General features: G+C 52.4%; 2 protein-coding genes across 3 annotated transcripts; one reads left to right on the forward strand and one right to left on the reverse strand.

Moving 5' to 3' along the window:
• Positions 1 to 275: 275 nt before the first annotated feature.
• LOC132505098 (apoptosis-associated speck-like protein containing a CARD) lies at positions 276 to 1,892 on the reverse strand. 2 transcript variants are annotated; one of them, XM_060122985.1, is made up of 3 exons: positions 1,274 to 1,892; positions 987 to 1,043; positions 276 to 422 (listed from the first exon to the last, which is right to left on the reverse strand). In XM_060122985.1, the coding sequence occupies exons 1-3, from the start codon at positions 1,545 to 1,547 to the stop codon at positions 283 to 285; spliced, it is 471 nt and encodes a 156-aa protein (XP_059978968.1). In that variant the 5' UTR covers positions 1,548 to 1,892; the 3' UTR covers positions 276 to 282. The 2 variants fall into 2 exon arrangements, with proteins under 2 accessions (XP_059978968.1, XP_059978967.1); XM_060122984.1 differs by having other exon boundaries at positions 276 to 628; positions 1,274 to 1,868.
• A 6,980-nt stretch (positions 1,893 to 8,872) lies between these two features.
• TRIM72 (tripartite motif containing 72) lies at positions 8,873 to 18,593 on the forward strand. The gene is made up of 7 exons (XM_060122978.1): positions 8,873 to 9,110; positions 9,553 to 9,949; positions 12,656 to 12,751; positions 12,840 to 13,070; positions 13,889 to 13,911; positions 15,020 to 15,138; positions 16,052 to 18,593. Exons 2-7 carry the CDS (start codon positions 9,560 to 9,562, stop codon positions 16,627 to 16,629), a joined length of 1,437 nt encoding a protein of 478 aa, XP_059978961.1. The 5' UTR covers positions 8,873 to 9,110; positions 9,553 to 9,559; the 3' UTR covers positions 16,630 to 18,593.
• Positions 18,594 to 26,327: the final 7,734 nt, after the last annotated feature.

Consider the following 26,327-nt stretch of genomic DNA (forward strand, 5'->3'; position numbering starts at 1 on the left):
ACATATTTCTATTCTAATTTTTAGACCTTGGCCACAAGACTAACCTGTGTTCACAGGTCTCAGGGGCAGACCCTGTGGGGTGGCATTAAGGGAGCCACCAAATGGTGAGTGAGGGACCATTCCTTGGTGACTGAGGCAGGAAGGATGAAGTGTTTGGGGAGCCTGCTGCCCCAGGAACAGGCGGAGGCTAGAGCTTCATCTGAGCCACTGCGGCGCTTGGATATGTAGCTCTGCGTGAGTTTCCAGGCTGGAGTAGGAAGACACCAAGTACAAGCTGGATTTTCATATGTATATTAAAAAATCAGAGACTCCAGGTAAGATGGCTGGAACTGCCAGGGGTTGTCTGTGGGACTGCTGCTGGGGAAGATGCCTCAGCTCTGCTCCAGGTCGACCACCAGGTAGGGCTGGGTGTCCCTCAGGGCCTGGAGGAGCAGATCCTTGCAGGTCAGGTTCCAGGCTGGAGCAAAGCTGAAGAGCTTCCTCATCTTGTTAGAATTGGTGCACTCCGCCCGCACTGCCTGGTACTGGTCCTCTGTCAGGACCTTCCCGTACAGGGCATCCAGCACCCCATCCACGTCTGTGACCCGCGCAATGAGGGCTGCCCGATGCTGCTCCACAAAGTGCAGTGCTGGGGCGGGAGGGAGGAGAGGGGATGAGCTGGGACCAGGGTGGGTGCTGGAGCCTGTCCCTCTTGAACACTAGGCTTTCTTTAGAAATTGCCCTGAATGCAACCCTAAGCGGTGGGGTTCAAGGTGGGCATGCCACCAGGACTCTACCTATAGTGGGATGAGTTTAACTTTGTCTCCCTTTTTCCTCCCAGCCAGGCTCAGCCCCAGGAGGTGTGTGAGTAGGTGGGTGGGAAGGGTTGGCCTAGCTTTGTGCTCTTTGGGTACTCCTGGCCTTGGGACAAGAGGCTGTGCAGGGGTACGGTGGGGCGGGGCTGGTGAGGTGCCCAGGTAGGTGAGGTTGGGCGTTTAAGGCTTTACCTGGCTTGGCTGCTGTCTGGGGAGGGGCCTTGATCCCGGCTGGCGTGGTTCCGGGGCCTGTAAGAAAATGTTAAGTGGTGTCTCCCAAGTGTTTCTGGGTTCGGGGGTCTCTTGGTCCGGAAGGCAAGGTCGGTACCAAGCGCGGGAAGCCTCCCCAGCAGGAGGATTTTATTAAAGGGCCTACCCTTTAATAGGAAGCGGAAGCTCCAGGAGAGGCGAACTTTTGGGTTGGGAGGAGGGTGTAGAGGGGATACTGGTCTGGCCCTGTGTGGAAGGGGCGCACTCACCCTTGCGCAAGGTCTCCTGCAGCTGCTCCGCCACCTCCTGCATGCCGATGTTGCACAGCACGAATACCGTGAGCTCGGCACTGTACGCCTCCAGATAGTAGCTGACGAGCTTGTCGGTGAGGTCCACAGCGTCCATGGGTAGCAGCGTCCCCCGTGGGATGCGTCCGTAGCCTTCGCGCAGCGGCACTGAAAGGAGCTTCATCTTGAACTTCTTGAACTCGTCAGCGGTCAGGTTTTCCAGCGCATCCAGGATGGCATCACGCGTGCACCCCATGGCTCCTGGGGTCCCCTGCCGCAGCCGCCGCTTCAGCTCGCTCAGGCAGTCTGCCAAGCAGGAAGTCTGCTCTGGGGCGGGGCCTGGAATTCCCCGCCTTCACTCCTGTCCCTGCCTCAGAGCTTTGCCCTTGGGTGTTAGGCTCCTGACTACCGCGTTCCTTCCCTTTCTCTCCTGGCCACCGGGGGGCGCCCAGATTGCATCCTTTGGCTGGTCTAAGAGGTGGGACCCAGGAGACCCGGTGGAAAAGGGCTCGTGGGTGGTGCCTGCCTCTCCAGGCTTGGACTAGGTAGCACAGATCAGGAACCTGGTTTATTGGAGCGCTAAGGCTTAGAATAGTGGAATTTTGGAACCCTGAAATCTCCATGTTTCCTTAAACTTTAGCATTCTCTCTCCCTGTCATAGGATCAGAATCATGGAATCCTAACAGCCACGTAGCTCCCCAAATTCCACGGGTAGATTACTGTGTGTGCTTTCTCTCTCCAAGCCTCAGTTTCCTTATCCATGAAATGGGGATAATAACACTCATTCACTTAGTAAATATTCCAGCATAACATGGGCTACCTGATGGTGCCTGAAACCTTGCCAAATGCTTCATGGGAGAGCCAGGATTTGGTCCCCCAGGAACTGAATTTCTTGGGAAGTGATGACAAGAGACACTTGGAATGGTTGAGAAAATTCTTGACTGGAGGGAAGGTCATGGGAAGAGAGCTATTCTGGGGTCAGGGGGCTTGACCCAGAAGAGCAGATGAAAGGTGGCTTGGGTTGGTGTAGGTTGGAGTGGGATGGCGTGGGTTGGCGTTGGAGGCCAAGCTGTGCCCAGAATCCTTAATTTGCCCTTAACATGGCTGGGAAGGCCCTGCTGGTCTGCCCCTGTGCACCTCGCCAGCCTTGTCTCGCACCACACCCTGACCACACTCCATCTCTGAGTTCCAACCACACTGGCCTCGCAGTTCTTCAAATGTGCCAGGCTCCTTTGCTTCTCCAAGCCTTTGCACGTGCTATTCGCTCAACCTGGAGCTCTCTTCCCTCACTCTTTGCCTGACAAACTCTCAAGACTTTAGGTCTTAAGTTAAATGCTACTTCCTCTGGGAGACCAGGTTTAGAATCTCTCCAGTTCAAAACACTTGCTACTGATTTGTAGCTCTTACAGCAATTGTGACTAAATTGTAACTGTGAGTATGTTTAGGCACCCACCTCCCCACTAAAACATGAGCTCTATGAGGGCAGGGACCTTGGCTGGTTCATTGCTGAATCTCCAGCATCAAGAGTGCCTGGGACATAGTAGGTACTCAGTGAAGATTTGCTGGATGAAGGAATGACTGAGGCTGTGTTACCTGCAACATGTGTTCCAAAAGCTTCCAGCAGAGTGGCAGGGCCCTGCTCCCCATCCGTGTGTGTGTTGCCACACACAGGCTGGGTAGTACTATGTGCCAACATCCTTACCATGGGTGGCACTTGTGGCCCAGCGGCTAGTGTTCCCTGGCTCATGGCTGTTCATTATTGTGCCTCTTCACTGGTCTTCGTCCTTGCAGAATCTCCACGTCATTTTGTGCACTGTGGCCAGAAGGCTACATCTTCCTAGCCCACACATTGATGCTGTCCCTTCCCTGCTTGAAAACCTCCTATGACCCCTCAGTGCCCCCAGAATCAAGTCTAAGCTCCTTGGCTTGGCCTTTAAGTCCCTTGCCAGCTTCCTCGGCAGCACCTTCTACCCTGTGAGCCTCTGGACCTCTGCACGTGCAGCACCTGCTCTCTGCTTGGCCTCTCTTCCCTCCTGGTCTGCTTGATGAGTTCCTGCCTGTCCTCCAACATGCATCAGGAGTCACTTTTTCTAAGAAATAGAAAAACTGAGCCCCTATGTGTAGGCTGTGATCCTTCACATGCGTTATTTCTAACCCTTACAACAGTCCCTTTGGGATAGGGAATAGTAGCCCTGCTGTACAAGTGAGAAGATTGAGGCTCAGAGAGGTTGAAGGACTTGCCCAAGGTCATATAGCTGAGGGATCATGCAGGTTGTCTGGTTAGCTTCTGAGTCTGGCCGCTGTCTACTCTTCCCAGTTGGCTTTACTGTCCTCTGTGCAAAATGAATTATTCCTTGGCCATGTCGGCTGGATGCCCCTATGATGCCTTTCTCACAGTGTTTACCACACAGTGTGTCTGGTCACTCTGCTTTCCTCACCAGACTGAGGACCCTTTCAGGTCCACAGCACCCAGCACAGGGCTTGGCACAGATCCAGCCTTGATAAGCCTTCATGAAATGACAAAAGAATCCTAGAATCTAGAATCATAGAAACCTGCTCTTCACATTTGTTGGAATCTTAGAAGCTGTGGGTGTTTGATCCATGGAATTTAAAAAGCGATTGCCTGATTCAAACCGCACCTCCCCAAAAGAGCAGGGATCCCCTTGGCCATACATGTGGCCATTTTACTGCATCTCTTGAATTCTTGTTTGGATGGGGTGGCCTTGGCTTTACGTAAAACCAATGTAACACATCTCAATGGAACTTTTGGGGCTGCAGGAAATTGCACATTGGGGAGTGTGTGTCATGACTAGGACGTCTCCTCCTCACACCTGGCTTCCTGGAAGCGGGAGAGCTGAGGATGTGTGTCGTGGTGTGACACGGTGCCCCTTCCCTTGTTCCTGCTTATCACCACCCAGGGCCCTTCCTCTTGGACCCAGCTTGGCCCCTGGCACCTGACTCAGTCTCATTCCTGCTCACACACATTCATACTGAGACACAGAAGATCCGGCTGTGATTTTTCGCCTGACATGCCTCAGAGCACACGCTAGCACTTTGGCGTGATGTCACAGGGAGCCAAGGGACAAGGGGCTGGAAGTGCAGGAGCATCCTCTACTAGCAGTGGAAGCCTCACTCCTGCAGTGATTTCAGGCTGGAGGTCAGAGAGCACAAGTGACACCTTGTCAGGTGGACATGCTCTATTGAGCCCACTGTAGACTCTCAACTCAGAAGGAGAATCTATTTGATTCTAAAAAGATGTATTAACTATATATAAAATAGATAAACAACAAGGACCTACTGTATAGCACAGGGAACTATATTCAGTATCTTGTAATACCTATAATGGAAAAGAATTGGAAAAAGAATATATATATACACACACACATGTATAACTGAATCGCTTTGCTGTACACCTGAAACATTGTAAATCAACTATACTTCAATAAAAAGTAAAAATTTACAAATTAGAAAAAAGATGTCCTAAGAACCTACTAGATGCCCAACCTCATGATAAGTGATGTGGGAGACTAATAATAGTAATGACAGCTTCCATTTTTCAAATTTACTGTTCCAGGCACTGTGTTAAGCACTTAACATGCATAATCTCACTTAATTCTCCCAACAACCCCATGAGGTAAGTGTGTCTATCCTACCTCACAGAGGAGGAAACTGAAGTTTTCAAAAATTCCTCTGGAAGACTGCACTGGTAGTACATGAGGAAATACAGACGGAGCCACCTGACTCCTGGGCCCAAATTCCAACCTATGTCCTCAAAGTCCCACTCTCTGGCTTCAGAAATTGACAAATTGCTTGGAGAGATAATGTATATGGAAATGTATGCCTCCTCCAGACTGTCCGAATACACCCTTAGGAGGGCACATGTTGCAATACTAGGAATGATAACGTTAACTTCCTCCTCTTGGCAGAATGCTCAAGAAACTTACAAAGCACATTCAGAAGACTGTGGAATAGTGGGAAAAACGGGAGATGAGGGGTATCAGACCCGCTCAGGTTTGATTCCCAGACCCTCTACCTCTTAGCTGTGTGACTCAGGGTGGTCACAGCCCTTTTCCGGGGTCTGCACTCGCCAGCGCATAGGAAATGAATGCTCTGAGAAGGACAGTGGCTTCTCTAGGGTACCCTAGGGAGGTAGACTCAGAGCCAGCTCCTTCTTGGAGACTGCAAGGCGGTTTCCCCCTGCAGAGGTGGGGAATAGGAGCCCTGGGCAACTCTCTGGGAAGCTGTGGTAATCCCTTCTCCCTGGGCCCCCCTTTTCTGGGGGAAGTACTCCGAGTTCTGAGCTTTGACTCCTGGCAGGAAAGAACCTCCGGGTCTCCCCTCGGGCCCACCTTCTTGCCCCCTGGACTAGGCCAGACCAGTTGTTGGTGGTAAGATGCTTCCTGGGTGTGATCCGACACCTCTACCCCTCAACAAAAGTAACTGATTGCTGGAGCCAGATTGCACCTCCTGGGGTCAGAAGACCATAGACTGCCAGGACATTGGGCAAGTCATTTAATCTCTTTATGCCTCATGGCTTCCTGTTAAGATAGGGAAAATGATGGGGTTGTTATGAGGTTATAAATGAGGTTATGAGACTATAAATGGATCGAGGATTGTGAAGTGCTTGGAACAGGCCTGGCACAGAGTAGGTGCTTTTGTCATTATTAAAGTTTCTTAACATTCTTCAGTTTCCGAATCTGTGAAGTGGGGATGATGTTATTGACCTTACAGGGCTGTAGGGAAGGTTCGTTGGAACAATTAGTAGTAATAATTGTAATAATATCAATATCAACATTTATTGAACATTTTCTACGGGGCTGGCATTGTTCTAAAAGCTTTCTATGAATTAGCTTGTTGAATCTTCCTAACGATCCAATAGTCTCGATAATAATCCTGACATGATCCCCATTTTCCAGATGAGAAAATCAGGTTGATCAAGGTCACACGATGAGGAAAGAGCAGTCAAGATCTGAGCCTAGTGGTGGCAGTCACTGCTTCCGAAGTCCTTGGGTGCCAGCATGCGGTCCTTGCTGTTTATTTAGTGTATTATCTAGTTTCATCCTCATAACAACCCTACAGGGATGGTATTATTATCCTACTTATCCTTATATTGTAGCTGAAGATGCTGCAGCCCAAAAGGGTAGGTGATCTTTCTGGGGACACCCAGCATGAGTTTGTGACACCAGCATTCAGATCCTGCATCTGCAGGGGCCCCAATCGGGGGATTTCTGGCTTCTCTTTGCATTTATCTAATACAAGGAGTTCTCACCTCCCATGGCACTTATCACTCCAGCCGTTGGGAAGCTCTCCCTTAGGACAAACTGAAATCTGCCCCCTCTGAGTTCTGGGCCTCAGCAATACTAGTCCTCACCTCCTCCTCCCCTGGACATGGTTTTGGGCCCCTTCTTGTCCCCCACCCTGCTGTAGATGATCTATGTCCCTTTCATGGGTCAGAGGTCAGATCTGGCCCATCTACAGAAAGGGATTGAGTTGAGTGTCACCTCCCTTTCCTGGGCACCCACTCCTAGTGACCAAAACCTTCAGCCCTAGCCTGGTAGGGGTGGAAACTCCAGGTGAGATCTATATTCAGGATGTTGACTTTTTGAACTGAAATGAAGTGGCTAGTGGTTTCAGAGACCAGCTCCAGATGTGCTCTCATCCCCACCTGCCTCCTGTTTGGGGAAGTGGAACTTCTCTGGATTTCTCAGGGTTCCGGTAAAAAGCCCTATCTTCCTGAGACTCTTCATATAACCAGAATCCTTCATAGAACCAGGATTAATTGCTCTAATCCAAAAGAATGATAAAACCTCACTTATCTCTTCCCGAGAGGCCCAAATCATTACAGCCTGAACAAAGTTCCTAGGTTAAGACCCCAAGGTGCCAGGGAGCCTGGAGCAGCTCCCTCAGCGGGCCAGCATGAAACATGCAAGAACTTCAACGGTTCAAGAAGGAATGAGCCCCAGAACTCAGAGACAAGTCATAAAAGCAGAGGTGTGCTAGGAGCTATCTGACTCCTGGGGAGATTTGTTTACTTGCCAAAAAGTTGGAGTAAGAAGATCTTTAAGGGGGGCTTCCCTGGTGGTCCAGTGGTTAAGACTCCACACTTCCATTGCAGGGGCCATGGGTTCGATTCCTGGTCAGGAGCTAAGATTCCTCATGTTGCAAGGCGTGGCCAAAAAAAAAGAAGACTTTTAAGGAGGGAAGGGGGACAGCTGCTTCCTTCTCCTTTATAAGCAGGGAAAATAATTCTTCCTTGATTCTCACGTACGGGGTGTCTGGCTACTCTCATGGGACAATTGACCTGGCTCTTGTCGAAGCTCAGACTAACAGAGACGGAGAGTGGTCGAGGGAGAAATGAACAAATCCAGGAAAAGGCTGAGAGGCCAGAAGAGGACAGAGTGAGTCTCTGTATTTATTCATTCACTAAGTATTTACTGAGCACCTGCTGTGTGCCACAGACTTTGTTCAAAGTTGGAGATGAGCAGTGAACAAAATTTATATTCTGGTAGGAGGAGACAGACAAGAAACCAACAAATAAAATATATCATGTGTCAGATCGTGATAAATGTTATGGAGAAAAATAAAAAGGGGAAGGGAGATGTGAGATTTAAAATCAGGGAGGTAGGAAAAGCCCCATTGAAAAAGTGACACGGGGTAAAGATCTGAGGGAGGAGGGGGAGGCAGCCACGAAATAACTGGGGTTTGAAAGAGTGTTCCAGGCAGAGGGGAGAGAAATGCAAAGGCCGAGGCGGGAGTGAGCAGAGGGAGAGGTGAGTGATGACTAGGGTGTGAGGACTTTGGTGTTTTTTTTTTTTTTTTTGCGGTACGTGGGCCTCTCACTGTTGTGGCCTCTCCCGTTGCGGAGCACAGGCTCCGGACGCGCAGGCTCAGCGGCCACGGCTCACGGGCCCAGCCGCTTCGCGGCATGTGGGATCTTCCCGGACCGGGGCACAAACCCGTGTCCCCTGCATCGGCAGGCGGACTCTCAACCACTGCGCCACCAGGGAAGCCCCTAGGACTTTGGTTTTTAAATTGAGATTTGAAGGATAAGCCTTGAGACTCTCGGCTGCAGGCTCTGGATCTAGTTCATTCATTTATTCAGCTGTCCCTCTATCACTCATTTTCCAAGCACTTAGGGAGGCCCACTTTGCCCCACAGCTTGTGCTGAGCACTGGAGACACCAACAGGGAAAAGGCTCTCCCCTCAGCCCTGCAGGAATAAAAACTTTCAGGGTTGGGGGAGGTTCTATTCTCCCGCATGTGGAAATAATACTGCCGGTGTGACTTTGGAGAGCCTTAAGCCTGGGGAATAAGTGGGTGACAAGCTGGGGAGGGGGCCACAGGCAGGGAACGGGGGAGGCTGGAGAGTGCGGAGGCTGGGGTGAGGGAGAAAGAGGAGACTCCCTTCAATCATGTTTCTGTCTTTTCTGTGGTATGAGAGGCCCTGTCTCTGCTGGCTCTGAGCTCTGGCTCCAGGCTGGGCAGGGGAGAGGACAGTGGGATGGGCCAGGACAGGTGGCCTTGACATGTGATGCTTGTCCGCTGACAGCTCAGTCCTCACTTTTAGAACGGTTTCCAGAAGTGATGGAAGGGGATGGGCAGGGCAGCTAAATATAGTCCTGGGGCCAGAGGTCAGTCTGGGAGGGTCTGTCTGCTATTCAATGCGGGCCCATCTCCCGTGGTGTTCCTCGTCCTCGGTCTGAGCTCGGTGCTTGCTTCTCACCTGTCTTCAGACACAGATCTGACCCACCCACAGTTAGGCCTGACCTTGACTGGGCCTCTTGCAAGTCTCTTTTTGTCCAAGGTCTCCAACCAGACCTGTGAGTCCTGCGGGTCCTGCCGGCCTGGGGATATGGGGGAGGGGAGAGCTGCGGGCCCTGGAGAGGTGAGAGGAGGGGAGGGGGGAGGGGCGCTGGAGAATCTGGGGTTGGGGCTGAGGCCTGGGGCTAAGTCGGGGGAAGGACGGGGGGTAAGACCGTGTTTGCAACCCAGCCTCGTGTTTAGGAACTGGGATTGAGACCGGGTCCCTGATAGGGGCTATTTGGGGGGCCGGGGCTGAGAACCGCAGTTGAGGCTGCCTTTGGGACTGAGAGGGAGTCCCCTTCCCTCCCTTGGCCGGTACCAGAGTCCCTTCCTGTTTGAGATGAGAGGCTTCTATAGGCTGGGGCTCCTCCCTGCGGGGCTGCCAACCCGGCCTGGGGCTGGGGCTGGCCCGGGATTGTGGCTCCGCTGAGCCTCCCTGACCGACACCTCCTTACCCAGGCCCGCAATGTCGGCTGCACCCGGCCTCCTGCACCAGGAGCTGTCCTGCCCGCTGTGCCTGCAGCTGTTCGACGCGCCCGTGACAGCCGAGTGCGGCCACAGCTTCTGCCGCGCCTGCCTGGGCCGCGTGGCAGGGGAGCCGGCCGCGGACGGCACGGTGCTCTGCCCGAGCTGCCAGGCACCCACGCGGCCGCAGGCGCTCAGCACCAACCTGCAGCTGGCGCGCCTGGTGGAGGGGCTGGCGCAGGTGCCGCAGGGCCACTGCGAAGAGCACCTAGACCCGCTGAGCATCTACTGCGAGCAGGACCGCGTGCTCGTGTGCGGCGTGTGCGCCTCGCTCGGTTCGCATCGCGGCCACCGCCTGCTGCCCGCCGCCGAAGCCCATGCACGCCTCAAGGTGCGGGGCCGGGCGGCCTCCGGTGGGGGGCGGGGGCGGATGGGGTTGTTGGACGGGTCGGGGCCGGGCCGATCGGGCCTCTTGAGCTTCAGGGCCCGGGGCGCATGGAGTTGCCAGGTACGCGGGCAGGGCGGGGCGGCTAGGGAATGGGGGTGCTGATGAGCTCAAGGCGGAGCTTGGCGGAGACCCGAGCCTTGAAGAGGCGCTCGGAGACCGGCCTCGGCGGGATAGGCGCGCCAGCTGGAGCGCGCCGGAGATGCGGGGGACTCAGCCGTAGGGCGGAGTCTGTGGAGCCGGGGGCTGAGCGAGGACTGAGTCGGTGCCCGCGGCCCAGGCGCGCAGGCTCTGCTGCTGGGCACAGGCCCGGGTAAGAGGGGCGGGGCTGGCCGAGGGGGGCGTGGTGCTGGGCGGGGTGGGCACACAGTTGCTGGGCGGTGGCCCCCCCTGCGCCCCTGGAGCAGCAGAGCTTGTGCGGGCCTGACCGTCATCAGATGTGGCCTAATCCAAGGGGACCCGGGAGGCCAAGGCACGCCTGGGTACGCACCTCTGTGCACAGGCCCAGGTTGGCACCGAGACCCAAGTCCAGGCTGTTATTGTGATTGGAGCTGGAAGTTCCGAACGCTTCCAGAGCCCACACACAGTTGTGCGCCCCGAGGTTGGCGATCTCCATGGAAGCCCAGCAAAGACACCCAGACATTGGCAAATGGGGACACAGGCACACGCTGGCTCAGCTGTCATACGTATGGCAAATCACACGCATGCAGCTACGGGAGGGTTTAGGTATACACAGGCCCGAGGAGGTCTGTCATGAAGCATTTATAGGGTCGTTGGAAGAATAAACGACAGGTGCAGCGGCGGGAGGAGGCGGGGTCTGGAGGCGTGGAGCGGTGCTCCGTCGCCGTCTCCGCGGTGCAGAAACTGCCAGCGTCTTCTCGCGCTGCTGTTTGGGGGGGTGGGTGGGGGGGTGGAGGGTAATCTTTGCCCACAAACATCAGCGTTGCAATGCACTTCTCCTTGGCCTCCAGACTCCTAGAGGGGGTAGATCCCGCCCTGAGGCTGGTATTCGAGGGCCCCATTCTCTCCCAGGGGCCCAACTTCACCGTACCTCCGCCTTCAGCCTAGCACAGTCCAGCTCGGTGCTGGCTGGTGGTCCCTAACCCAGTGCAGGAGCCTCCTCCACCCAGGAGCCCTCCCTGCCCAGGCTCACCTCTGCTGATAACCACAGAACTCCCATCCTTATCCATCTTTATCTGTGAAGAGAGAACAGAGTCTGTGAAATGGGACAGGGCAGCAGGCAGCCCAGGAGCCTCCAGGGGGCAGGTGGGGTGGGATACAGTCTGCCAGGGTCTGTACCAGCCCAACCCTAAGCCGCAGAGAGGGGCTGGCTGGAGGTCTGAAATGGGGATCCCTGGAAGGAGCCTGAAGGAGGAGCGGGGCAGGAAGCCTGGGGTGGGACTGAACACCTGGGTCCTTGGGGAGGAAGAGGGGCTGGGTTGAGACCATTTGCCAGACCCGAGTATGGTTGAATGGGATCTGCCGGGTGAGGGGGACACTCACACCCCCCTGAAGCCGTGCTGCCTCCTCCTGCACGCCTCGGAGTAGGAGACAAGCCTGTCGGTAAGATCCACCACACGCCACGTCGTGGAGCACTGCTCCCCACGCCTCCTCACTGCGGGATGTTCCGAAAGTCTCTGTGCAGCCCCCAGCTTCTAGGGTGGCATTGTGCTTGGTCCCCATGGCTCAGCCCTTCTGCCCATGAACCTCGGATGCCTGAGAGCCACCAGGCCCACCCTGTCCTGCAGCAGGCAGGGCTGTGGCCCTGCAGGACGTCTGGGGCAGGAGACTGACCTGGCGGCTGGCCACGGGAGCCCATGGTACAATTCCAGTGGGGATTCGTCAGCAAACAGTGCTTAGAGGGTCTCCCAGCTTCCTTTAGGGGGAGGTGGGAAGGAGGCTGCCAATTTGTCACAACCAGAGGTGAGGTGGGGATGACTGTTCCCATTCTGCAGAAGACCAAACTGAGGTTGGAAGCCATGGAGACATGGCTGATTCCAGGGCCATGGGTCTGATTCCAGGGCCGTGCACCTCCCAGCAAACAGTGGCTTTGGCTGGAGGTATAGGAACTCCCCTACACCTGCATTTCAGGAATCACAAACTGACAGACCTAGGGTAGGAGCTGACCCACAGATATGTTTGGTTCATTCATGCAGAAGACATTTTTATTAAAATGTCTACCCCAAGAGCGCACCGGTGTGCAGGGAGGCTGATTAGGGCGTTTTGCTAAGGTTCTGCTTTTAAGTATAGGGTGAGGGCCAGGAATAGGAGGAGGCTGCATTTCTTCTTTTCACATCCTCTGCTCACCACTGAAACCTGCTGTGCGCAAAGCCCCTGCCCCTCCAGTGGAGGAGACCAAACCACATTTGTGATTATCATCCTCACAGAGACCTGTGCTGGGGGGCTGTCTGCTGAGGGGATGGAATCAGGGAAGGAAGGCAAGGCTAGGGAGGACTTACCTAGCCAGACCACAGGAGGGTGAAGCATTCTAGACCTCAGAACCAGTACCGGCAAGGGCTTGAGACCAGCGAGCGTGTATGGTAAGATGCCAGTCTGGCTGGAAGAGAAGCTGGCGCTGAGGCTGAGCCAGAGGGAGCAGGTTAAGTGGGGGAGGTGGGCAGCAACATCACTTCTTTCTGTCTTACCCCCCAGACGCAGCTCCCACAGCAGAAGCTGCAGCTGCAGGAGGCATGTATGCGGAAGGAGAAGAGTGTGGCTGTGCTGGAGCATCAGCTGGTGGAGGTGGAGGTGAGGGGCTCCGCACAGCAGAGCCCGGGGACTGGGGGTTTAGGCTGGGGGTTCCCGGCCAAATGTTTTTGTCTGTCTGTCCCCACAGGAGACAGTGCGTCAGTTCCGGGGGGCCGTGGGAGAGCAGCTGGGCAAGATGCGGTTGTTCCTGGCTGCACTGGAGGGCTCCTTGGACCGCGAAGCTGAACGTGTACGGGGTGAGGCAGGGGTGGCCTTGCGGCGGGAGCTGGGGAGCCTGAACTCTTACCTGGAGCAGCTGCGGCAGATGGAGAAGGTGCTGGAGGAGGTGGCAGACAAGCCACAGACTGAGTTCCTCATGGTGAGCACTGGGTGGCTTTCTTCTCTGCCCCTCAGCCAGGGTTCAGGTCTCAGAGACCTCATTCCATTGTCAGGCAGGGACCCTGAGGTCCAGAGAGGGGCAGGGGAGAGCCAGTGTCACACACTGAGGAGGGGTGCACCCCAAGATGGCCATTATGGTTGTTTAAGTTGGGCACTGCACAAGGACACTATATCTAAGTGGGCACCATTCATATCATAGATATTGTAGGTCTGCATATTTATTAGGACAATTTTTTTACCAGGTGGAATTAGTTTCTTGAGGAAGGGGGTACTTTATTCATTTTTTAAATTAAAAAAAATTATTTGTATTTATTTTATTTTTGGCTGGGTTGGGTCTTCGTTGCTGCACGCAGGCTTTCTCTACTTGTGGCGAGCGGGGGCTACTGTTCGTTATGGTGCGCGGCCTTCTCATTGCGGTGGCTTCTCTTGTTGCTCTAGGCATGCGGGCTCAGTAGTTGTGGCTCGCAGGCTCTAGAGCTCAGGCTTAGTGGTTGTGGCGCACGGGCTTAGGTGCTCCGCGGCATGTGGGATTTTCCTGGACCAGGGCTTGAACCCGTGTCCCCTGCATTGGCAGGCAGATTCTTAACCACTGGGACACCAGGGAAGTCCCAGGAGGGTACATTTTTCTAATTCACACAGAGGTAAAAGGCTAAGGGCAACCTTGAATTCTAGGTTTCTTTTGTCTTCTCTGATTCTTCCTGGTCCCACACTTAGCATTTCTGTGGTCCACCCCACCCTCAGGACTCCCCAGTGTCCCCACTGCCTGCTCAGCTCCATTCTCTTTTTCTCTCTTTCCAGAAATACTGCCTGGTGACCAGCAGGTGAGATCAGCCTGGCCCTGCCCCCTTTCCCACTTTGCCCTTGTCTGCCAGGGACACTGGCTGGCTCACCCTCTACTCGCATTCAGTCCACTGCGATTCCCCTGCACTTTGTGTGGATGTAGAAAAGAACCCAACCCGTCCTTCTCCTCAGGGACCTCCCAGACTGGTCCTGGAGACAGACAGGGACACAGCACACAGGAATCACTCAGTGCTGCCGTGGAGGGGAGGGGGTGGCCAGGGCAGGTTTTCCGGAGGTGTGCATTGTAGAGTTGGATGCTGAAGGAGTGAACAGGAGTTGGCTAGGTTAAAGAGTTGGTGGAAGAGCATTGCAGGCAGAGGGAACAGCAGTGCAAACTGCTAAGAGGGAGGGAAGATGAAGCTGGTGAGGCAGGAGGGGCCCAACTGTGAAGGGCGGAAGAGCTGGACCTTATCCTAACAGAAGGCTTTAAAAAAATTCTAGTAAAATATTCATGACATAAAATTTACCATTTTAACCTTTTTTTTTTTTTTTTTTGCGGTATGCGGGCCTCTCACTGTTGTGGCCTCTCCCGTTGCGGAGCACAGGCTCCGGACGCGCAGGCTCAGCGGCCATGGCTCACGGGCCCAGCCGCTCTGCGGCATGTGGGATCTTCCCGGACCAGGGCACGAACCCGTGTCCCCTGCATCGGCAGGCAGACTCTCAACCACTGCGCCACCAGGGAAGCCCTTAACCTTTTTTTAATTTTGGCACGGCTTGTGAGATCTTAGTTTCCTGACCAGGGATCGGCAGTGAAAGCACAGAATCCTAACCACTGGACCACCAGGGAATTCGCCATTTTAACCATTTTTTTTAGTGTACATTTTAAGTTCAGTGGCATTAAGTACATTCATGTTGTTGTGTAACCATCACCGCCATCCATCTCCACAACTTTTTCATCTTCCCCAACTGAAACACCAACAGAGGCGTTTTAAGCCAGGATGTGATGTGGTGGGGCTGGTGTGGGGGGGACCCTGGAACTCCACCATAGCACGCATCCTCCTCTCTTCTGGGTACTCCCGCTTGCCCTCCCCCAACCCCGTGCCTCCTCCAGGAAGTCCCTTCGCACACACCTCACCCCCCCCCCACCAGGCTGCAGAAGATCCTGGCAGAGTCACCATCACCTGCCCGTCTGGACATCCAGCTGCCCGTCATCTCAGATGACTTCAAATTCCAGGTGTGGAGGAAGATGTTCCGAGCTCTGATGCCAGGTACTGGGAGGGTCTCGCTCTGGGTTTGCGTTTGTAACTGTGTGGTTGATGGGAGGCTCCGGCCACATGCAGAGAGGCCTCCCAATTCCAGCTGGGGAGGTCATCCAAGAAGGGCCCACTGCCCCTTTCCCTTGGAGTTTCCCTGCACCTTCATAACCTGTGCTCAGAGAGGGATCTGAGAGGGCATGGGGTTTTCAGGTGGGTGACTGACATGGTGAGGACACTGCTTACTGAAAGGATGTTGCTGCCGGCAGCAGGGGAGGCTGGGGCCCGGGTTTAAGCCCTGCGTGATCCTTGGCCCGTCCCTGCCCCTGTTGGCCAGTGGAGATGATGATCCCTGCTAACTGGGGGCTGAGGACTTGCAGAGATGGAATCCTGCGGTCAGACACTGACTCTGGCCTGTGGCTGGGGAGGCCCAAGGGCTCAGCCTCCTCTCCCCAATAGCTAAAGCACATTGGGATGCTGCAGGCTCCAGGCTCCAGGACACGTACACAAGGCTGGTGCAGCCCTCACTTGTGGGAATGGAGGGACCTCCATTTTATCCAAGAGAAGACTAAGGCCCAGAGACTGGATCAAGGCTGAGGTCACACAGTAGGGCGAGGTAGGGACTTGCCTAGGACCGGGCTTCCTGACCATCTCCTGCTCTGGGGCCTTAGACGGTGAGTGACATGCCTTGTATCAACTTACTCCTGCCCACAACCCTGGAAGGAGGCAATTATGGCCTCGTTTTACAGCTGAACAATCTGAAGCCCTGAGAGGTGTGGTCTTCGGCCCCCACCAGTAAGCAGAGAGGGGCTCACTTCCCAGAGATGCCGGGAGGATTAGAGGAGACGAAGCTGGCCCACAGGTTGGTGGGCAGAAGGCTCGCGGGAGCCACACCCGCAGGGCCTGACCCTCCTCCCTCCCGTGGCAGCGCTGCAGGAGCTGACCTTTGACCCGAGCACGGCCCACCCAAGCCTGGTGCTGTGTGCCTCGGGCCGCCGTGTGGAGTGCTCGGAGCAGAAGGCGCCGCCGGCCGGAGAGGACCCGCGCCAGTTCGACAAGGCCGTGGCGGTAGTGGCGCACCAGCTGCTCTCCGAGGGCGAGCACTACTGGGAGGTGGAGGTGGGCGACAAGCCGCGCTGGGCGCTGGGCGTGATCTCGGCCCAGGCCGGTCGCCGCGGCCGGCTGCAAGCGGTGCCCTCGCAGGGGCTCTGGCTGCTCGGGCTGCGCGAAGGCAAGATCCTGGAGGCTCACGTCGAGGCTAAGGAGCCCCGCGCCCTGCGCACCCCCGAGAGGCGGCCGACGCGCATCGGGATCTACCTGAGCTTCTGCGATGGCGTCCTCTCCTTCTACGACGCCAGCGACCCCGACGCACTCGAGCTGCTCTTCGCCTTCCACGAGCGCCTGCCCGGGCCTGTGTACCCCTTCTTCGACGTGTGCTGGCACGACAAGGGCAAGAACACTCAGCCGCTGCTGCTCGTGGGGCCCGACGGCAGTGGCGAGGCCTGAGCCACCCGCCGGGTTTGGGGAGGGGTGCGGGGCCCTGCCGGCCTGGAAGGAGAGACGGGTCGGGTTGCCGGGCTTGAAGGCAGGGCGGAGGGGGTTGGGGACTGGGGACTCCAAGCGTTCTGAGAACTTTGGGATTAGCATGAACAGGGGACTGCCAGCCAGGGGTTGGGGTGGTGGTGGGAAAGGGAGATCTGAAGTCAGGTCAGTGGGGGAACTCCACTTGGGGAACCAGGAAAGCCCAAGGGTTCTGGGAAGAAACAGATTGGGGAAGGGTCAGGGGGCTTGGGGAGAATTGCGGGGAGGAGCTGGAGAACTCTGTAGAGCAGCGGTCTGCAACCTTTTTGGCACCAGGGACCGGTTTCGTGGAAGACAATTTTTCCACGGATGGGGGTTGGGGGCGGGGCTGTGGGGGATGGTTCAGGCGGTAATGCCAGCGATGGGGAGCGCAGATGAAGCTGCGGCTGGCTTGCGTGCAGCCCACCTCCTGCTGTGCGGCCCCGGTTCCTAACGGGCCACAGACTGCCACTGGTCTGTGGCCCTGGGGGTTGGGGAGCCCTGATGTAGAGTAAGAAGCCCCTGCAGCCTCACACTCCGCTCCCCCTTGGGGGCCTCCACTGCCAGGATCCAGACTCACTGTAGCAAGAGGCCTTCCACTTGGTGATTCTCCAACTGGAGCATGCATCAATATCACCTTTTCAAAGCACCTAACAGTTCTGGTTCAGTACGCCAGGGCAGGTCAAAAATGTGCCTTTCTAACAAGTCCACAGGGGGCACTGATGCTACAGGTCACAAGCAGGATCACACCTGAAGCATTGCTGACTTAGCTAGCCCTCCTTCTGTTCAGTCAGCTCTCTGTTATAGAGAGTCAGTTATCACATAGCTATCAGCTATGAGGCATGGAAAACCCAAAACATATTCCTCCATGCAACAGCTGTTTAAAAACTGCCACAGAGCTTCCCTGTGGAAGCCCTTAACAGTGGTTAAGAATCCACCTGCCAATGCAGGGGACACGGGTTCGAGCCCTGGTCCGGGAAGATCCCATATGCCACGGGGCAACTAAGCCTGTGCGCCACAACTACTGAGCCCGCGTGCCTAGAGCCTGTGCTCTGCCACAAGAGAAGCCACTGCAATGAGAAGCCCACGCACAGTAGAGTAGCCCCTGCTCGCTGCAACTAGAGAAAACCTGTGCTCAGCAACGAAGACCCAAAGCAGCCAAAACTAAAAAACAAACAAATAAATAAATTAATTTAAAAAAAAAAAAAAACGCCAGAGCCTATGCTGGGTGAATAAACTGACCCCCAATTTTTTGCCCTTTGTCTCTGGAATATGTTCACTGAGTGTCTAGGACATGGAGGAAATCCCCCAAGTTGCCAACAAAGAGAAAGAGCCTGAAGCTAGCCCTGCCCTGGGCCCTGCTGCTTGTGGAGGATAGAAGCTCCCACCTCATCACATCCCCCACCCCCCAGTTGCCTCCTCAAAAGCCAACTTTTTTTTTTTTTTTTTTTTAACTCAAAGTCCTGTTTCTTGGGTTTTGGAGTAACCACTGAAGCCAAGAGTGGGAGTCCCTCTTTCCTGGAGGGAGAGGTTTTTGGGGACTCAGGCAGGTGGGACAGGTGGCTGCCGCCTCTCTCATCCTAAGGGAGGGTGAAGGCCTGCAGCCATGCATTGCCACCAGTGGGCGTGCTGCTGCTCTGTGAAAAGGCCTGGGGCCCCCTGGCAACTGTGGGGATTTTCTGGGGGTGGGGGAAGAGGAAGGTGGGCAGGGTAAGAAAGGCCTCAAGACCTGGCTGGGGGTGCACTCCTGGCTGCGTCTCACAGAGGAGGGCCTCTTGGGCCCTGGCTCTGGGACACAGAAGAGAGGATTCATTTGAGAAGCTCTTTCATGCTAGAAAATAAAACCATAAAGTAAAGGGATTCTTTGGTTGTCGAATCCAGCAGCATGAATAAACGCGATTATATTCCGACTCCTTCCTCATTGAATCTGTGTGAAAAGATGAATGACCTATTGCTAGGCAGTATCCTCTCATGGCCAGCCCAGCCTTCAGTCTTGACCCATCAAATCTTTTTAAAAACCCAACTGTGGTCATGTGATTCAGTTGCTCAAAACTTTCAAGGACTCCTAGTTTCCTGCAGGAAGAAGCCCCCAGTCTTTGTCTTGGCTGCCCGCGCGGGCCGCTCGGCTTGTGCGATCTTAGTTCCCTGACCAGGGATTGAACCCGAGCCCTCGGCAGTGGAAGTGGAGTCCTAACCGCTGGACAGGGAATCCCCCCTCCAGCCTCATCTTGTGCCTCGTGTACACATACGCCTACACTCTGGCCCTACTGAACTCTTGGGGTCCCTGTACACCCCATATTACGCAAGTCTCCACAAGGAATGGCTTTTCCTTCCCCCACTCATCCTACAAGTTTCTCCAGAAACACATTTCTTAGCTTCTCTTGATCCCAGCACCTCTTTACAATGGGCAACCACTGCACTGAATCCCCATCATGGGTGCCTGGGGAGGCCCAAGAGCCTCCAGCCCTTTTCTAGGAAATGGGTACTCTGAGACACAGATGCCAAGACAGGATTAAATGTGCAAGGATTTTTTTCTGAGGGAAGGCGCCTGTGAGAGAGAAAATGGGGCCGTCAGATTGTGATGCCCGTCTGACCCCGAGTGAAGGAGAGAGAGAAGGTTGGGTGGATGGGTCCTTGACTGTTGTGGGGACTCCTCCAGAGAGCTGCCCCCCGTGAGGGGCCATGGGTGTCCCTGCCTTGCTTGAGGGGGCAGACTGCGGGGATAGGTCTCATGGCTCTCAGCGGCTGCCCTCAGACATTTGCTCCACTGAGTTGGAGTTACAGCGGGCAATTTTCTTTTGTTGGAATTACAGTGGGAAACTTCCTTTTCACAGCCTTCACAGGTTCTTTGTGTGTAAAGTTAGCCTGGCTTGGCTGTGTGCATTGAGAGAAATGACCCGGTGACCTTCCCCATGGCTGACTGAGTGAGAGATGGAGTCCCTGAGCCAAAGGCAGTCGTGATGGGATGAGTGTGTGGGAAACTCTGCGTGATCCTTGTTGGATGGAGGTCACCTGGTTCAGTCAGGATCTCCCTGGGGCTGGAGGAAGGGGAAATGGGAACAGAGACATGGATCCCTCCAGCAAAGGATCAGAATCTCCTCTTTTAGTATTAATATTTCCCCCTTTGTGGACACTCTGGGAACCCATTGCAACTGGCTGCAGAGAGGTTTGCTGTGCCTCCTGACTTCTATGTGTCCAAGAACAAACGGTCATGCTAAACTGCGGGCAAAAACATTTATTGAGAGCTTGTTTTGTGTCAGTAACTTTGTATTCAATATTTCATTTATCCTCATAACCCTAGGCCTCACGACAACTAGCATCTCACTAGGCTGCCAGGCTCGGTTGCCTCTTTCCCGGGGTTCGAGTATCCCTGGGAACATGATGGTCTGACCCTGAAGGATGTACCACAGGTGCATGGTATGTCCTGGAGCCTCACCTTTACGCCAAGATCCTTCTTCTTTTTCTTGATAATGGCGGTGGTGGTGGGAAAGTTGTGTTATTCAACCAATAGGTAAACATTGAAAACATCATGTTCGTATCAAAAGAAACATTATGGAGTACAGAATTTGCACAGATTTTTGAGATTCAACAAGAGATGTCCACAAAGTTTTGCCCTGGTGCTGGCTGTTTGGATCTAGACTTTCAGACCCTCAAGGATATGAGTTCTTAAAATTATTTTAAAAATTAAAAAATATATAAATAATGCATGAATATACTTAATAATATTTTACAAGGGGAAAGTTCTCTGCCCATGCTTTCAAATCCTAATTTCTTCTCTTCCTTCCTCATCAGAAATGATCCCCGTTGTCAGTTTGGTGAGTAGTTTTCCAGGATTTTCTGTACATATATGTGTCCCACAGATAATATTGATATATAATACAGTGTTTTTCTTTCTGTATAAGTGATGTCATACTCTATATGAGTATGACATACTATTCTACATATTCTGCAACATCCTTTTTTCAATTCAGTCATACGGACAGGAGGTCTGTCCATGTTACTATATAGAATGTACCTTCTCCTTTTTCATTGCAGTGTAGTACTCCTCTGTGTGAATGTGTCATAGCTTACTTTATCCTTCCCTGATTGGTTGGTATTTGTTTCTAACCTTTGTTATTACAAACAATGCTGCAGTTAACATCTGTGGATGTCCCTCTGTGTGCACATGTGCAAGGGTTTCTTCTCTAGGGTAGGTACTGAGTGGTAGAGTTTCTGAGTCCCAGCATGAGCATCTTAAAAATTTTAATGGTGTCACCATAAAATTGTGGACTTGAAGAAAAAGCGGTGGAGTGGAAGGATTACATGGACATGAAGTGGTTAAAACTTCAAAGCTGTTGGACTTGAAGGATTACATCAGGAAACTATCTTTTATCATTGGGTTCAGCCATGCTCTGGAGGACTGTATAGCTTTTGGGTCATTCTCGGCTATCAGAACAGTCATTCTGATGTCATTTTCGGGTATGAGAATGCCCAGTCCAGCATAATTCAAAATTTCAACATCACTGTCAATTTAAAGCCACCACTTTCCACTTCAGTGGAAAAGGGGGTGGGGATCGAGTTTTTCACTCTCCTCTCAATCCCCTTCCTTCCCCCAAACCCTCCCCACCCCTGCTCTGCTGGCTCCTTCAAGGTTCAGGTTACTTAGAGGAAAAAGAGGCAGAGTGACATATGATTGGTGGTGGCTCTAATCTGGGACCCCTGTCATGACGGGCACCCAAATACTGCTGCTTTCATGGGAGGCGTTGTTGGGTTCTTCAGAGGTGATGTAGGCAGACAATCTCGGGCCCTCCTGTGACAACCCCTCAGCTCCTGCCCTGCGTCCCTGCGCCACACACCTGCAGTGGTTACACTACTCCTGGGTCCCTTTGCCAAGGCAGGTGGGCGGCTGCCCCAGGCAGGGACCTATCACACCTTGAGCCCAGTTACTTTTGTCTGCATTCACTTGGCCTAGGGCTTCTCACCTAAAGATAAGGGCGTGATCCTATCTCTCTCCTTGCCTCACCATCTTGGGCTGCTCCTGTATACTCTGTCCCTCCTTTACAGTCCTCCAGATGGGAAGCCAGCGTCAGTCTCCAAGTCCATGTAGGTCTCCAAGCCCAGGTGACATGTGTCAGGTTCTCCTAAAGTAAGTCAGAAAGAGAAAGACAAATACCGTGTGCTAACACATATATATGGAATTTAAGAAAAAAAAATGTCATGAAGAACCTAGGGGTAAGACAGGAATAAAGACACAGACCTACTAGAGAATGGACTTGAGGATATGGGGAGGGGGAAGGGTAAGCTGTGACAAAGCGAGAGAGAGGCATGGACATATATACACTACCAAACGTAAGGTAGATAGCTAGTGGGAAGCAGCTGCATAGCACAGGGAGATCAGCTCGGTGCTTTGTGACCACCTGGAGGGGTGGGATAGGGAGGGTGGGAGGTGGGGGAGAAGCAAGAGGGAAGAGATATGGGAACATATGTATATGTATAACTGATTCACTTTGTTATAAAGTAAAAAAAAAAAGAACTTCTGGCCAGCCTTCATCTTTCCAGTTCCTGCAGCCCAGGGCGGGAGAGCTACCTCCAATCTCCATGAAGGCTTCTTTTGGGAAACTCTGTCACTTGCTTCCGGGTGTGAGGAGCCCTCTTTGGGGAACAGGCGGGGAAACCTCACAGCTCTCTAGTCCATCCAGGTGGGTGATGTGGGTGGAATTTGTGGGGCTGGACCTGATCTCTTACTAGGAAGTCCCAAAAGGTATGTCCGCAGCTCTCTTTAGAATATGGGGCAGTGTATTGATCGTGATCATGTACTGTCCTCAGCTTTGGGACTTTAAACAAAAATTGTCTCTATCAGTTTATACTCCAAACAGCGCCAATACGAGAATATGGTTTCCCTAGAGCTTCTCCAGCACTCAATATTATCAAACTCAAATTCTTTTTTCTTTTTGCCAATGTGGTAAGAAATAAATAAATAGTATCCTACTGTTCCTTTTTTAAAATTTTTATTGGAGTAGACTTGATTTACAAAGTCGTTAGCTTCAGGTGTCCCACTGTTATTTTAATTTATATATTTTTCATTACATGTATTTATAGACCAGTTATTTTTCCTCTTCTAAAAATTGCCTGTGCATATCACTTGCTCCTTTTTCCTAATGAGTTATAGTGGTTCTTTATAAATTCTGCGTACATATCTTGTGCCTACTACATACATATGTTGCAAGTTTTTTCTCCTAATCAGACAGTTTGTCTTTTGTTTTTGGAATTCTATGCCTTGTGGGTTTTAGAGAAAAAGTTTTTGAAAAGCTCAGGCCCAAGTGTCTTTTGCATGGGTATTTTTGTGCCCTCAGGGTACCTGAACAAGGATAGGTGCTTCTCTTTAAGCTGTGAGTTCCTTCCAGCAGGAGAGGGCTTCTAACTCTTGGGCATGTGCTCTTTGTATCAACGCCCCCACTGCTCTGCCTGGTAGGAAAATCTTTTGTCCCTAAGTGGAGTTTGAACCTTAAACCCTAACTTCTTCAGAACCTCCCAATTTCAAAGCAACCGCACCTTCCATAGGTAGTGCTTTAGGATTGTACCAAGCGCTTTCGAATCTATAATCTTATCTGATCCTCTTGGAGGGTTGGGGGAGAATGGAAATTATGTTTCCATCTCATTGGAGAAAACTGTGTTTCTCATGACAACTGACTGATGATGCCAGGCTTGGAGCCCAAGTCTGTTTCTCTCCAAATCTTGACCTTTCTTGACTTTGTCTTCCACACAGTCATTATTTAATCCTCAGCTTAAAAGAGATCTGAAGAAGTTGCTGGGGGGGTATGACAGGTACCTTGAGATCCTCAGAAGGAATGCTGTGTTAGTGAAATTGAAGGTAATCATAGCCAACCTAAGTTGTTACTGATTTTCAGGCTTTTTCCTGAGAATAGAGCCTGAGCAAAGAATTTCAAAAGGCTGGGCGGAGCTGGGGGTTTCAGGAAAGGACTCAAGAGCCAGGAAACCCCCTGTTCAGTTGCCCAAGGCCTGGCTGAATGGATAGAAACAGCTTCCTCTGTGTAAACGCATGTTCTTTTCCTTCAACCCATCATGAAACTTTGTGAACCAAATAGTGTACTATATAATGTCAAAGAGTTTTTAATGAAATGGGACTTACTCATGATTTAAGTGAGAGAAAACAAGCAAGTGTCATATCAAACTATACATCCACCATGGTTGTAATTATGAGAAAAAATTTCTCTCAAACAAAGACAAAAGCAATGCCGAAACACGTCACCCATGGGATTCCGGATGATTTAACTTTTCTTCTATTTCTCTGCCGTCTCCCCGTTTTTGGCAGTGAGTGGGTACCATCATAGATGTCCACAGGATGGAGGGATGAGGACTCAGGGAGAGATGTCTCATGGGACCACACTCAAGTGTGCAGTTAGGTGGGGACCATCAGTGTTATTTTCTTTTTCAAACCAGTGAGGATATTGATGCTTAGAGGAGGTAACGAAAGTAGGAAGTGGCGAAGCTGGTTCGGTCTAACTCACAGCTAGTTTACACCTCAAGGCCATGAAGTAAATTTTGTCTCCGGAAGGGATGTTCTCCAACAATAACTTGATGGTTTTACTGGAACAGTCATTCATCAGTGACTCACACACGAGAACGTTATTCTCTTTTTGATACACCTATAATCCTGCTGATTCAGTCCAGGAGAAGGTCTGCATTTGGGACTCTTAGCACCTTTTGGACACTTACTCATCTTTGTAACAGAGAAAGATGTTCGTCTCAGGTTCAGACCCTATAATAAGCAAAATCTTGCAGGAATTTAATTTTCTTTTGTATTCATTATATTTATTTTTACCATTACCTTCTATTTATAAGAAAGTAATACTGGCTTCTATCTATGGTTTTGATATATAACGTTAACTTTAAAAATACATGTATTGGGACTTCCCTGGTGGCGCAGTGGTTGAGAATCTGCCTGCCAATGGAGGGGACACGGGTTCGAGCCCTGGTCTGGGAAGATCCTACATGCCACGGAGTAACTAAGCCCGGGCGCCACAACTACTGAGCCTGCGCTCTAGAGCCCGTGAGCCACAACTACTGAAGCCCGCGTGCCTAGAGCCTGTGCTCCACAACAAGAGAAGCCACCGCAATGAGAAGCCCGCACACCACAACGAAGAGTAACCCCTGCTCGCCACAACTAGAGAAAGCCCGTGCATAGCAACGAAGACCCAACGCAGGCAAAAATAAAAATAAATAAATAAATGAAAAAAGAAATACAGGTATTAGTACAGCATAGGAAATATAGCCAATATTGTATCATAACTATAAATGGAGTATAATCTTTAAAAATTGTTGTACGCTTGAAACTTACATGAGATTGTACATCAACTATGCCTCAATAAAAAATTGAAAAAATACATGTATTAGAGAAAACACACACACGTGCACACACACGCTTATATAGTCCTAGATTATCTCAGGAAAGACATACAAGAAACTGGTCCTGTGTCTCTGGGAGGTTGGGAGCAGGGCTGGGAGGGAAACTTCACTGTGTACGTTATTGAACCTTTTGAATTTTGAACAATATGAATGTATTATCTATTAAAATATAATTTTTATTTTTAAAATAGAAACTAACAATGGAAAAAGAAAATTTAAGTGAAAAAGAGAGTCTATTAAAATATGTGAAGTAAATACTACAGGTGGCAACGTGACAAATATGAAAAGGTCATGTGGCTTTTGGCAAAAATTGTAAAGGCGATACGTGAATGAATGAAGACTGGGAAACAGTCCTTAAAGGATTTGAGGTATTTTGGCAAGTTCTCTTTCAAGTGGAGGAGGCCATGTCCGTGGTGATGACCAGGCGTCAGGAGGCTGGGGGTGGGGTGGGCAGGGTGTCTCCTCTCTGGGTCTCAGTTTCCTCATCTGTAGTGGGAAGGGACTACTCTAAAGAATTCTCTGAGATCCCACGGTCTTAGTTTGGGTTCCCCCAGAAGCAGACCTTAAGACAAAGATCCCAGGGAAAGTGGGGTTATTTACGAGGTGCAGGAACCGGCCCCCTCCAGGGTGTGGGGAAGTGAGGTAGGGAAGGTGGGTTCTGAAGCAGGTCTGCACTGTGGCGAGTGGAGCTTCCTCCCCTGAGAAGCAGTCGCCTCACCCCACCTGTGGGGGAAGATCTGGACACTAGACATGACTGGCTTTTGTCAGCCACAGGTAGAGGGTCGCTCCAAGGTGGGGGGGGGGTTCATTCCCCTGCACTTCTAGCCTGCTTTCACAAGGGCAAGGTCACTTTCTGAGGCTTCAGAGAAAGTCCTCAGGCGGGGAGAAGCAGCTGCAGTGGGGGGAAGGCCTGAAGCACAGAGAGGTGTGAGGCCCGAGGGACCAGCCACCAGCCGGTGTCAGTCACACCCTCTGACTGGCTTAGAGTCTCTGATCTCAGATGGCTTCCTGAGGTAAATGTGGAGGCAGCGGGAGGGCTTCTAGAGGATTCTCAGTTCCTGGATGCGGGCAAGAGAGAAGGGGAGTGGCAGGGGGACAAGTGGAACAGACCTGGGAGGGACACAGCAGCAAAGCAGGCCCCCTGGCTGTTCCTTGGGGCTGAGTCACCCCTGCTGTGAGGACCTAGTCATCCTCTCTGGCCCTGCCTGCTCCTCGGGGCCCGGGAGCAACATCCAGGC

The sequence above is a fragment of the Lagenorhynchus albirostris genome, chromosome 15 (assembly GCF_949774975.1).
Source record: "Lagenorhynchus albirostris chromosome 15, mLagAlb1.1, whole genome shotgun sequence".
Lineage (NCBI taxonomy): Eukaryota > Metazoa > Chordata > Mammalia > Artiodactyla > Delphinidae > Lagenorhynchus > Lagenorhynchus albirostris.